The sequence below is a fragment of the Primulina huaijiensis genome, chromosome 8 (genome assembly GCF_012295235.1).
Source record: "Primulina huaijiensis isolate GDHJ02 chromosome 8, ASM1229523v2, whole genome shotgun sequence".
Taxonomy (NCBI): Eukaryota; Viridiplantae; Streptophyta; class Magnoliopsida; order Lamiales; family Gesneriaceae; genus Primulina; species Primulina huaijiensis.
The window spans coordinates 19115692-19128789 of record NC_133313.1 but is presented as its reverse complement, the minus strand read 5'-3'; the positions used below and the strand labels follow the sequence as shown (position 1 = coordinate 19128789).

General features: G+C 33.8%; 2 protein-coding genes and 1 pseudogene across 5 annotated transcripts; all 3 read right to left on the bottom strand.

Annotated features, from left to right (window-relative positions):
• LOC140982774 (uncharacterized) overlaps positions 1–1874 on the bottom strand; it is a 5574-nt pseudogene extending 3700 nt beyond the window's left edge.
• Positions 1875–2252: 378 nt separating this feature from the next.
• On the bottom strand, positions 2253–6657 carry LOC140983216 (alpha-soluble NSF attachment protein). Of its 3 annotated transcripts, XM_073450162.1 has the most exons (9): positions 6466–6657; positions 5790–5839; positions 5616–5688; positions 5294–5373; positions 4936–5087; positions 4382–4541; positions 4246–4293; positions 3353–3433; positions 2253–2464 (listed from the first exon to the last, which is right to left on the bottom strand). In XM_073450162.1, exons 1-9 carry the CDS (start codon positions 6608–6610, stop codon positions 2384–2386), a joined length of 870 nt encoding a protein of 289 aa, XP_073306263.1. In that variant the 5' UTR covers positions 6611–6657; the 3' UTR covers positions 2253–2383. The 3 variants fall into 3 exon arrangements, with proteins under 3 accessions (XP_073306263.1, XP_073306264.1, XP_073306265.1); XM_073450163.1 differs by lacking the exons at positions 2253–2464; positions 3353–3433 and adding an exon at positions 3537–3594; XM_073450164.1 differs by lacking the exons at positions 2253–2464; positions 3353–3433 and adding an exon at positions 3767–4159.
• A 1404-nt stretch (positions 6658–8061) lies between these two features.
• LOC140982274 (uncharacterized) lies at positions 8062–11490 on the bottom strand. Of its 2 annotated transcripts, none has more exons than XM_073448735.1 (6): positions 11297–11490; positions 11108–11175; positions 10203–10303; positions 10024–10122; positions 9377–9502; positions 8062–8342 (listed from the first exon to the last, which is right to left on the bottom strand). In XM_073448735.1, the coding sequence occupies exons 1-6, from the start codon at positions 11324–11326 to the stop codon at positions 8197–8199; spliced, it is 570 nt and encodes a 189-aa protein (XP_073304836.1). In that variant the 5' UTR covers positions 11327–11490; the 3' UTR covers positions 8062–8196. The 2 variants fall into 2 exon arrangements, with proteins under 2 accessions (XP_073304836.1, XP_073304835.1); XM_073448734.1 differs by having other exon boundaries at positions 10203–10310; positions 11112–11175; positions 11297–11489.
• Between the last annotated feature and the right edge of the window lie 1608 nt (positions 11491–13098).

Here is a 13098-nt window from a genome sequence, read left to right as displayed (position 1 = left end):
AGCTCAATTCCTTCAGTTATTGTATCCCAAAATCAAAAGCTTTTTAGCTTTGATAAATAGAGAGTGCATAGAAAAAAAGAGTGTATTTTTTTCTTGAGTGCGGGAATTCTCTTGTGTGAGTTAGAGAAATTATTTTCTCGGTATACTCGGGTTGGGAGTGTGAGAAATATTGAGTGTATTGGTGTATACACTTGTTGTAATATTTCTTCCAGTTATAAAAGTTGCAGTGCTCCGTGGACGTAGCCTATATTGGGTGAACCACGTAAATCTTTGTGTTCTTGTTGGTTATTTTATTCCGCAAGTTTTGGGTACTATATTATCATCGTGATCGGCATCGCTTCGGGGGTGTAATTCCCCAACAAGGGCTAAGAGTGGTGTAAATCCCGGCAAATGCAGGTGCGCCAATTGCAACAGATAAACATAATCCGACCCCTATAGGTGGGCGTTCCGACCTCTTGTATCCCAAGTTAAGGCCACACAGTGCATATTGAGCAAAACAGTTGATATTGAGAAGAAAAACCACCACCGTCATGTGCATCCATTCGTTTGGTTTATAGGTGCCATTCTTGCAGTAAACTTTTCGTAGCTTCAAAACATCTTCTGACTTCCATCTTATTAGTAATGCAAAGTGATAAATTCGTTAAGGGTGTTGGTATAAACACATGAGCGTGAATAAGGCGTTCAGAATTTGGTTACTGACTTCGAACAAGGCATCCCTCTGCGATTTTTTTGGGAGTGAATGGTTTAACATTCCCGTCATGACCATGAATAGAATTGCCCCAGAAACAGCAACACAGACTATCCAGATAAAAAGGGCCATATTCAAGGGATTCTTTATCCATTCTTTGCAGATTCTCCAAAGGCAGTTCCAATCAGATTTTCGAGAAAAGAATTTGTTAAAGCATTCGCGAATAAACAGACTGTTAGATGAAGGCACAGCTCGTGAAACTTCGTCTTTTTCCTCAGCAAACCGTTGAAATTTTGCAGATGGTGAAGCCAAATTACCAAATTTAAGGAAGTTCATCCTTCTGGAAAGAGCAGTAAAACCATCATAGGATCCATTTTTTGTATTTTCGTCACTTACAAGACCTCTTTGTGAAGTGGAGACGTGCAGAGGTATGTGGCCCTCAGAATTATCACCTGTTGCCATCTTACATTCTCAAGCAAAATGTTCTAAATTCAAGGAAAATTAATAACGCCGGAAAAACATTCTTAATCTCTTGTCCCTTTGGCACAAAATGGGGAAAGCTGCCTATATCGATCTACCAATAAATTCAAAAATAAAGAAAATATTTCAGTTTCTAAATTGGAAAAAGCCACGACCTTGGTTACACCATAAACAACAGAGCAAGCAGTAATAGCAAATTTCAGACTAGCTAATTATTACACGCCATACCCATAAACAAAATTCAAACAGATTCCAAACCATAATATATTAAGCTGGAGCAAAGTATACAAAAGCAATAAGTAACAGAAACAAATATACAAATTCTCAAAAGATATCAAAATAAACTCACAGCAGATGGCAAGGATGAAAGAAAAGATTGAAACTTGGTGTTTACTGATTTTCTTTGGATCTTCTCTTTCGCAATACTTAAATTATTTATTCGGCAGGTTTGAATTGAACAATGGGTATGAAGAAAAAGTAATTACAAGAAGTTAAAAGTGTTGGCGTTCATGTCAATTCCTTGTAAAACAACAAATCGAAGTAGCTGTCTCCACGACAAGGTTTTATGGTCGCCATGAACTATTACTGTGTGTACGTAATATAATTCTTCTAAAATATTATTAAAAAAATAAAATGAAATACTATAAAACTTGAAATTGGGCAAGAGAGGTGGAAACAGTTTGCAGTTTATAGAGAGACATGCTTGATTTTGATTTTTAGAAATTAGAGGAAAAATTCATTGATGATTTTGTCAGTGACAATTTCACGAATGGACTATTAATTAGTGAAAAATATTAGCAAATTTAATTTAAGCATATTTAATTATTATATATAAGTTGACAAAACTACACATTTGACAAATCTTTTGATATATGAAGACAAAAAACATATAACCATTAAATTATTACTCAATTTTGATATATTTAACCATTCATGGAGTGCAAATATCACCACCTGCATGAACAAACTTGTACAACTGAAGTTCAATTCAATTGGATCAAGAAAGCACTTGACTAATAGACAAACAAAACCTTTTTTAAAGTATTTATTTCACCTGTTAAAAAACAACATAGTTACTCAACTATATGTTAAAATTTCATAATAACAATACAGTTCAATAATTAAGGAGTTAACTGAGTTTGCATTTGGAATAGGACAGTTACAGGTTCAAGCTACTGAGTCACTAAACTTTTTTGAAAGTAAAGAGAGTAAAGTTTAAGTAAGATCGTCCTCCTCCAGTTCTTTAACCTTTACCGCTTCCTTAACTCTCAATAGAAGTGTTGTCTTCCAAGCATCCTGGGGGGCAAACAAGCACTTTATAAGGACAACAAAAGTAAAGTTTTGCGCAGATGACTTGTAGCATTTGATACCAAGGTTTCGAGTTGGGATGATATCTCGTCTTGGGTTCGAAACCCAATTGTATAAACCCCTTTCCAACTAAAAACAGAAGTAATATTTTGCAAATATGGGAAAGATACGAAGACAAAAGAGCTGGTTTAACGAAAATCACTTTAAACTGAGAAACTTAGACAAGAATAAATCAGTGGCTACCAACACAGGAAAAAGGTATCAAAAAACAAAACGAAGCCTATAGATATCCTTATTTATCTGAACCTACTAATTGTAGGTCCTCTCACCTTTTCTCATAGATCTACCATTTCTTTGGTTATTTTTTTTTAGTAGGAACCGATCGAATTCAAGTTCCCTCTACCAGATATTATGAAGTAAGCTGGACCACTTGGTCTGGCCTTAGCGGACACCCCTCCTCGGTGCAATGGAGGTCGCCAACCAAGGCCATGGGCTACCCACTGGCCGTGGATCCCACCCAGGCAAGTATAGATCTACCTAAAAGGTTGGACACAGATCTTGCTCAAAACATCCAAGTGCCCAATCCCAGTCAACAGTCAGAAAGTTGCCACCTAGCATTTTCTTGCCACGATAATTTTAGTTCGATTCATTCTTATGGATTAACGCTTGGTAAATCAAGTTCTCAATGAGTTGCAATGAAATAAAATACAAGCCATCCCAGGATTCTAAAGCCATGGAAATATATTCAATCCCAAGTTATGAAACAAATTCAGCCGTATCTGTTGAATGAAATTCTCCATGGCTCTTGCTAGTACGAAATATAGAATGTGTATTTTCAGATACTCATAACACTCGTGAGATTGCATATTCACTTACTAGTTGAGTCATGCTATCGAATTCCTTTACAGCATCAGTGAACTTTGCAACATTTTCCTCGTCAACAGCAGCAGCTAATTCCTGTGATAGACAGAGAAAAATTATAAAAGATATTTCATTTAGAGGAAAAAAAACTAAAGATGAGGGGTAATGATAAAATTTTAATGTTTGAACCTCTTTCTCTTCTTCAAATTTTTGTGTCTTGTGTGATGTATGGATAATTCTCAAATTGGCCACATACCCTTTCGTATCAGGTCGGATAATTCCCAGATACAAATATTTGATGAATATTTGAAATATATATGTCAGATGTTCTAAATGTTTAACTTGAAATATCATGTTTATAAAATATATATTATTAATCATAAATCTCTTATATTCAATATATTTATATAGTCATATTATATATACATACACAAAACATATAAAACAACAATGTCTTCCACATGTCGTATCCTAATTATTCAAAAATTGTAGTGTGATGTATTGCATCATAAATGTGTCAATATCCACGTAAAATAGCTTGTCTTTAAACAGTCATTCCAGCTCATAGTCATTTACACTCAAGCTCAGCTTTGTGCAAATAACAGTCCTCCGACTGGTTCTGCCACTTGATTTTGACTGTATTCGATTGCTTGCACTGTTTTAATCAAGAACAAATAATTATTGCAACTTTGCTGCTTGAACAGACGTCTGTCTAGACAGGAAACTATTTTATATTTGTGAAACTTTACTTCGTGACAATTTATTCAATCACCTCCAGACTTGTAACCTGATGGCTTTTCAATCCTAAAAAAAAGGTTTCCCCTGGATAACATGTAATCACCTCAAAATGGACAAACAGATTTAAGTAAACCAAATGGGAAAACCAATGTTTAAGAGCAATGACATACCGCTAGCAATTTGTACTCACGTGTTCCTGAAAATGTAGGATCTAGTTCCTTCAAAACAAGAAGAAAATGTGTTTACTTAGCACAAAAATTGAATAAGGAGTAAACTTGCTAATCAAAAAGAAGAAAACGCAAGTACCTGGTACCGCTCCAAGGCATTGTTGATCGCAACAAAATCACCCCTGCAGAGTTGACAAATGCCCGCGTTTAGAAGGTGTCCTTTAACTCCATACTTCAACAAGTTATTACTGAGCGACTGTCTTGCTATATCTTCATAAATCTCAATTGCCTTTTGGTATCTGAGGAAAGAATGCCTGTTAAGTTTTTCAACCAAAATGTCCAAACTATATGCAACATAATTCAACAAAAAGTAACTTCCCCACAGAATAAGAATGTAGGACTCGAATGCATGATCAGTCAGTCTTATTGATTATTTTTATTCTCAAATAAATAAAGTGAGGAAAAGATGACCAGATGGAATGAAAACGGCAAGGGTGACTCATATCGTATTGAACAATTAATGCTGTGAACAAGAGAGATGAAGTTGAAAAACAGGATGCACGAGATTGAAATGCAATTATTGGTTAAGCTACTTCAGAAAAGAACCAAACAAACAAGAGCCATTATCTTAAAATGATAGTCTCTGCAATCATGAAATCGTGCAACTAAGCAGAAAGAATGGACATACTTAACTGTTCGAGTCGAGCAGCAAATTCTGCAATTTTCTGCTTACACTGATTTGCAGAACTTGTTGCTTCTTCACTTTCAAAGAGATCAGCAGCTTTATCATAGTAATCAATAGCCTTTTCCAAGTTTTGCTCTTGTTCATACAACTCTGCAATTTCCTGGCAAAGTGTAAAACAGTTACCACGCACTTATTCTCTGTCCTCTGATCACCCAGATTTTGTGAATGTAACAATTAAAAGGTTACCCAGTGACATTATTGCAACATTCATTGGTTTAGGTTAGGGACTCTTACTGTTTGATTCATCATACTATGGTTATGAAATATCACTCAGCAATGATTGATAATATGTTTCTTATGTGTTACCTTGAAATATCTGGCGGACATATTAAGCCTTCCAATATCCAAAAATAAATTTACAGATTGCTCCAAACAAGCTACTGACTCTGCAAAGCATACAAATGTCGGTGGGCATCTTCTAAACTTGAAAATGTAAGGTGATAATCGAAGAAAACCATGTATTCGGAGGGCGAGGGAAGCAAATATTAATAAACGAAATTAAAAGGTCAAGAAAATTATATGTGGGATCAACCACATTTCCGTTATCCATGACACGATATATATATAACTTGAAATAACCAAAATTTGAAGATTAGAAAAAATAGAGCTGAACTAGGCATATATAGACCTTTTGTGTTGATTTTTTTATAGCAATGAGCAGCTTCAGCGTAAGCATTAGCAGCTTCATGCTTGCTATCCGACTGCAAACATTAATTGGAAAAGCATAAGGTCAAGGACAGGTTCAGGGGAAGGAAGCAAGATACTGCCTTGCAGCACAGCACATGCCATGCCATGATTTCACCTTCAAGTAACAGTTTGCCAACTTAACATACACTGCTCCAGCTCGATCCCCTGAAATAAAAGATTTTTGAAACAATTAATAAAGACCAGCCACGAGGACAATATTCCCCAAGAAGCAAAATTTGTAAGCAAAATATGAAAGTATGCTTCACTCAACAAAAATTCGGATCATTAAAGATTCTATTGAGTAGTGAATTCAATAAATTAAGAATGGCTAAAAATAACCCATATTTGGTACAGAAGTATATAAAACAACCTGAGCTTGCATTCGCGTGATAACCAAACACTCCAAACTTGCAAATGTAATTCAACAGGCATAACTATTCACTAAAACCGTAACATATCCACAAGGAAAATATCCTGTGGTGCAATTTTTTCGTATCATGCAAACAACGGTTGCCGGAAATTCTAAAGAACTTTCACAAATATCCCTTTTTATCAAAACGTAAAATGCATTGCAAACGCCTAATCCATTCACAGAAAAATCGAACACCAGCCATTCATCCAAATTCTAAAACATAATCATACGTAACAAAACTCCCCCAAACCAGTCTAAGCATTTCAGAATCAGAACCACATAAAAAAATAAACAGAAAACAGATTTAAAATACAAAAAAGAAAAGACCGATTAACATACAAAAACGATGCAAATAAAAACTCAGACGTTAATGTATTACATGATTTGGAAAGTTTGTAGGCATTGGCGGCCTTTTCGAACAAATCAGCGGCGTCCTCGTATTTGGAGCCGAGAAGACCCCAGCCGCCGAGCTTCTTCTCGGCTTGCTGCTCGAATTCTTCTGCTCTTGCTGTCTGATCCCCCATAACTTTTTTTTTTCTTTTTTCACGAGAATTGGTGGTGGCCTGTTATGCTGCTCTTGAAGGAACGTAGAAAAAAAAAAAGTGTACGCAATATTATAAATAAAAGATAATCACAAAACTCAAATTATTATTTTTTTTAAAATAATAATTAGCATATTAAATCGCACATCCACTTATTTATATAATATTATTATGTCGAAATCACAAATTACAAAAAAAATATTTATTTAAAAATTATTTATCAACTTTGTATCACAACTAATAAAATATTTTTTTTAATCTTTGTTTACACTTTTTAAATTTTTAAATGATCATATAGTAAGGACATAAAAACAATTATTATAAAAAATTATTGTTAAAGTTTTTGATTTTATAATCTCTAGATTTTTCACACAAAAATTATTCAATATCCAAAAATTTAAATTGTATGCATACATCTCGCATGTCAAGGACCTGATATAGTAAATACTATTTAATTAACCACTATTATTATTCATTATATTATTTATAATTTTTGTATCTATTTTTGAAAATTATATTTTCTATCAATGGGATAATACTAAAATAACAGTTTTTTAAAATCATGTAATATAGTATAAACTTTTACAGTAGCATGGGACGCATTCTGATCGATTACTACTTCCAGTAGTTTGTGGTAAATATTAGAAAAAGTTAACATCCTTGAAAATTGCGAATAATAATTTAATGAAAACTTCTTTATTCTATAGTTTAATCCAAGAAGACACTAATTCGATAGGTCAATGAAGTATAAAAATATCACATTGGTTGAAATTTATGTGCTTGACATCAAATTAAAGTAATTGTTAAAAATTATTTGCAATAAAAACTATAAATTTAGCTTTATAAACAAATTCTTAGATATTGTGAGTATGAACGTAACGCAGATCCAAAATTCATCGTTAGAATAACATTTTGGTCTCGTAACTTACATATTTTTATTTTTAGTCTTGTTATCAGCCAATTCATAGTCTTATTACACTAACTTGTTTTTTTTTCTTCAAATTTAATCATTTTTCACTGATATACTAACTTGATGTCGAGAAATACTGACGAACCAAATGTCATGTCAACATTCTGATGAAAAAACTGCAATAGAAAAAAACTGCAAATTAGTATATTGAATCGTAAATTGACTTGTAACACGACCAAAATAGAAAACATGCAAGTGTAAAATCCAAAAATATTTTTCTCTCGATATTACATTTACATTAATAAAAAATAAATAAATAAAACACTTGAATCGGGTGATTGACACTATTGGGAAAGTTTCATCATATTTTACCACAAAAGTTGATGTCTCATGCATGTACCACATATTGAAACAGAACATTACAGACAAACAGAGGAAGAACCAACCAAGTAAATCCACGAAAATTCTAAATAAACTTCATCGCACAAGCCTGGAACGTTGTGCATTTTTCTATCCTTGTAAGAATCCCAAACCAAGCGTCAGCTATCCAAATGATAAAGAATCCTTATTATTACAGATGATCGTAAATGAATGGGTAGCTTCAGAGCAAACATTGAGTGACTTTCTGGCTGGCGGTTTAAATTCTAACCATCGAGCCTCAGGAAGGGATATCATGTCTCAAGTCTCGAAATCTAGTAAGCAAGTTCGACTTATAATTCTCTATTTCAGTATACTCGACAGAATCCGGGGTGGACCTGATGATGGGGATTGCTCCAGCTTCATGTAAAGCACCGGCAGCTTCATCTACAATATGAGAGAAAATCAAAAAACGGAGGTGGGGTCAAAATTTATTTATTATTCACATTTCTTCGAGCATTTCCTCCTATCATAACCAACAAAAAGAGGTTACTAGCAACTACAAAAGAAAAGACAAAACTGGGGATGGCTCCCAAGATGTTCAGGTGTCATAAAAGCGACAATAAATCACAATTAAGTATCTATCAAGTAGAATAGCGTTAAAGAATGCTCGAACTCATGCTCATGATCTGCATCATCTCTGAATCAATCACTTCCACCCGTCTCTGATTTTGGTAACAAAAAGAGAGAAAGAGAAGGAGCTAGATTCCACTGCTTTAAATTCTAGGGCAACACCTGGATTCTCTTTCTAATGTTAAACAGTCTACAGTGTGAAATACCTCCCTCTGTTTTCTTCCAACATCGTGTAATGAAAAAAATTCTGATAAAATACATGCCTGGTACCAACAGAAACGCAGATTTAAGGCAATTAAGTTTATATAGCAATATCTCAACACATCATTCAGCAACCTTTGCTAACACATAATTTTGGCATCTGCATTTTGTTTCTTTCGGTAGTCAAAATCAGTACATGTTCTATTTAGTAAAAGGGGTAGAACCCATAGATCCTCGACACAGTTACTATAATGGGACGCTTTGAAATTGCAGCAAGAAAAATAATTTAAGGCTTTTCAGTGATGGCAAAGTATGCAGAGTGTTGGACATACAGAGAAAAAAGTGGATTAAGTTGAACGGTGCTCCAATTTTCATATTCAATGCAAAATTCTTTTCCAGCAACCTACAGAAACCCTGTTTGAATTCCTAGACAACAGAGAGGAAACTCCGAGCACGAGAGCTTTTTTTCCAGAGACTCGGATGTACAAGGGAAATGTGTTTTATACTCCCAAGCATGTTTTTTTTAGCGAAAATTCAATGTCTACGCTCAGAGAAAATTCCATATTCAATTCTACCAATGATGTGGAGTTCCCCCCATGCTTGATCGTTCCAAAATCAAAATGCACAACAGAATAGTGAGGTCTGACCTGACTTTGAGATGGCAACAAGAGCCTTCAATGCTTCTTTTCGAGTTCGATCATCTTTGGCAGACCCTAACATATTTACAAGCTCCTGAGCTCCACCCATTTCAACTATTTTCATTCTTCTTTTGTCTGGTAATCAAAAGGGAAGAAGATAAGGACCATCATAACAAAGCAGTTCTTTAAAATTAAGCTGTCAAGCAAAGATCAAGGAAATCAGTCTCCACGATCGAGACACGTATTATCCCTCTCTGCAGGGTTCATAATTACAGCTTGATGTGCACAGAGCGCAAAATGCCAGCTTGACATCCTACTTTTAACTTTAATACTTAGGTGTACAGTTTTTCAAATTGTGAGTCTTTCATTTTGCAGGTCTCTCTGCATCATGAGAAGAAGTGGAATTCTCATTCTTTCAGCACTAGATGCTAGTTAGAACCTTGTATGATGGGGAGATGAAATGTAAAAGTTATCTTTCAAGCTGTAAGTGGAAGATCTTGTGCAAAAATTTTAAGATTTTTGACGGACACAACTTATTCACAGAAATTCAAGTTGCCTCATAATTTTTTATGTAGCCAATAAAGACCTCCGACTTGGCACTCTATCCTAAAAAGTTCACATTAGCATGTTATTAAACACCTCCAGAAATATAATACCATCTATAGCAAATCGAGCTAATCTTGATGCTCCCATTCTTTTAAACAATGGATCCTTCACTTGTAAAAGTGATACAGACTGCTGCATCAAATTATCACCTACAGAAGATTGGAAACATGAACATCGGAGATTGTCATTAATATAAAATGCTAAATCGGATTTGATTGATCGATCATACCCATGTACGGAAACAACTGATAGCCCACAGCTGTTGCAGTGCCAGCGAATATTAGTTTCAACAGCCATCCTACCTTTCTTTCTGCGTCCTCTTCAATTGATCTTTCATCTACAGCGAGGTCATGATTTGTTTTTTCATAAACAAAGAAAATATATAGATACAAAATCCAATTAATTTCGCCCTGAAATAAATGCAAACATACTAGTAAACATTTACCCCATTCAAACCACACCACCAAATGCCAAAGAAGAAAGAACAAAAACATAATGAAAGGGATAAAATAACAATCAAAAGTTGAAAAAAAAAACCACAACACTTAAGAATGTGTAAAAGGATAAGTCAACCTGAATACAGAAAATGTTAGAGAAGTTCAACACGGTGAAACAATCAACATTCAAATGGTTAATGGAGGTTCGTAGATAAAAAGTCCGGTAGTATGTGAAACCCTGAGGCATCTTTTCTAACGCCAGAACTACAGTCTTTAAAGCTCATATCCATTCATTGAAAGGCATTGCACATTTCCTCTTTGACTCTTGGTTAAAAGTTAAAACTGAATTTTAAAGAGTAACTTTGCAGTGGCACCAATGTAAGTCCCACGAATAGAAATTTTGGGTTGACAAGTACTAATCGAGTCCATACCAGTCACAAATTTCTTTCCAAAATCAGTCGCACATAAGAAGCTGAAACCACGTTACAGAAAGAGGAACACATACTGTGAAATTAACACAAGATTCAGCAATTAACAAGCAAGGCAATACAAACCTTAAAACCTCAAATGATAATTGCTTAGCGAAAGGCCGTAAAAGGGATCCAAGTCAAAATGGATTACAATCACAAAATTGGTGGATCAATTCCATCTTCAATAAGCCGAAAAAAACTAGAAAAAAACGTAAAACACCATGTACGTACCTCCTTTATAAGATGAAGAAAAATTCCGAGATTGCAAATTCACTGGGTTTCTTCTGTAAAAATGCTGCATTGCAGTCATAAAACCCCAAAAGATGAGAAAAATGTCGAAACAATAGTACGAAACAGCAATAATCGGACATCGAACGGCCGATGTTCAAAAATTTCAGAAGCTTAGCTGGACTCACAGAGCGTATGGTGGTTGCTAATGTGCGCATGATGCGAGTTGAAGGGCTGTCACGAACACCCAGTAGTATTGGACGCCTGCCAGATCCAGAGACAAATCGATCCTCTCGGTTTTTTATACCCTCGGAAATTCGAAAATTTTAAGGCTGTGTTTGGCGCAGATTTTCTTTATTATTAATATATTTAGAACACTCCAAAATTTATTAATTATATTTCAACTTACTTTTTTTTCTAATTAATTATTAATATTAAATTTTATTTAATTATCAAAATCTACATAACTATTATAATAATTATATTTTAAGATTTAATCATAATTTTTATCTTATATAATAATAATAGTAAAATCATTCTTTAATTAATATAAATCATAATACAACTTGAATTTTGGCAGAACAAATAAATTTGTTTTAATTTCAATAGTCAATTGAATCAAATTAAGATTGAACAGTAGTTTGTTTAATCTGATATTTATTGATCTATAAAAATTTTAAAATTTAAAATTTTTATGTTGCAAAAATATTAAAGTTTTAAAATAAAAAAATATTCTTAAAACTTTTGTTTTAAATAATACAATACAAATATATATTTTATTTTTGAGTAAGAGTAATTAATTTTGGTAAATCGAAATTTAATACACCCCAATATTTTATGTATTTTGTAGGGGGGAAAAAATTTTTGTGCATCTCTACCAAAACTTGGGAAATATTTTGTTAGTTTATATTTTATTCATGGGGTAAAAAAATTAAGGCAAAATTTTAAGAACAAAATTCTACAAAATAAGAAAAGATAGGTTAAAGTTGTCTAATAATTAACTAATAAGATAACACTTTTTCTTATATAAATAACTCCCTCAATGTATTTAAATAAAAAAAACTCTTGTTTTGTGATACAGATATTCTAATATATCGTAAAATCAAATAAAATAGGTGTCCGACAAATAGTTCATAGAGCTCCGATTTAATCATCACAGATTCTGGTACTACGCCTGAATCAATTCCTGGTCGAGGAACCACCTTACTTCCTGCATGCAAATATTTTCGAAAAATATATTAATAGAAAATTTTGGATAACATAGCCCTTTTCATATGGTTCAACTATTACTTGGGTAGGGAAAAAAAACTAATTACTTGGACAGATACCAGTCACAGAGAACTTGATTACAACTCCTCCTTCATAACTGCTAAAAACATTGAGTAAACAAGTTGATGCTGCGTTTTTCCATTAATTATGTTATTTTCGTTTGTTAGAAATGCGAGTACACCTTGGCCTGTGCACGTAATTATATACCACAATCGAGTCTTGTGGCATGTTTGTGTATCGCGATTAGAAGCTCTAATCATATCCAAGTTGGAACACTTTCTAAAATCCAATCTGGTAATCTCAGATGACAATGCATCAAATTTCAGCACGACTCTACGCAGTAACTTAATCTTCAAGCTCATAACTTTATTTCTGTGTAAATATTTAGCTAATATTGAGAAAACAGAGCATTTAACTANAAAGAATAGCAAATCAAATACCAGATGCATTTGCAGACACAAAAGGGGTAACTAAATCATATATACATGCTGCAAATGCCCCTGCTCGAATTGAAATTCCGAAGAAACAAATTGAAGATAGTCATGATGTCATTAAACGCCTGAAGCGTGGAAGGCCAGTTGGTTCCAAGGATAAAAATCCTCGAAAAAGAAAATTCATAGAGAAACACAATGATCACAAAATAGAGAATGATGTTCCTGAAGAAACACATAATGATCACAAAATAGAGAATGATGTTCCTGAAGAAACACATGATGATGAA

Coding starts and splice junctions, on each gene's coding strand:
- LOC140983216 (XM_073450162.1), bottom strand. CDS start 6,610: ATGGGGGATCAGACAGCAAGAGCAGAAGAATTCGAGCAGCAAGCCGAG. Junction 5,088..5,293: donor TGTCCGCCAGATATTTCAAG/GTAACACATAAG, acceptor ACACTTTGCCAG/GAAATTGCAGAGTTGTATGA. Junction 4,542..4,935: donor TTTGCTGCTCGACTCGAACA/GTTAAGTATGTC, acceptor TTCTTTCCTCAG/ATACCAAAAGGCAATTGAGA.
- LOC140982274 (XM_073448734.1), bottom strand. CDS start 11,326: ATGCGCACATTAGCAACCACCATACGCTCT. Junction 11,176..11,296: donor TAGCAACCACCATACGCTCT/GTGAGTCCAGCT, acceptor ACTGCAATGCAG/CATTTTTACAGAAGAAACCC. Junction 8,343..9,376: donor TGTTGCCATCTCAAAGTCAG/GTCAGACCTCAC, acceptor CTCATATTGTAG/ATGAAGCTGCCGGTGCTTTA.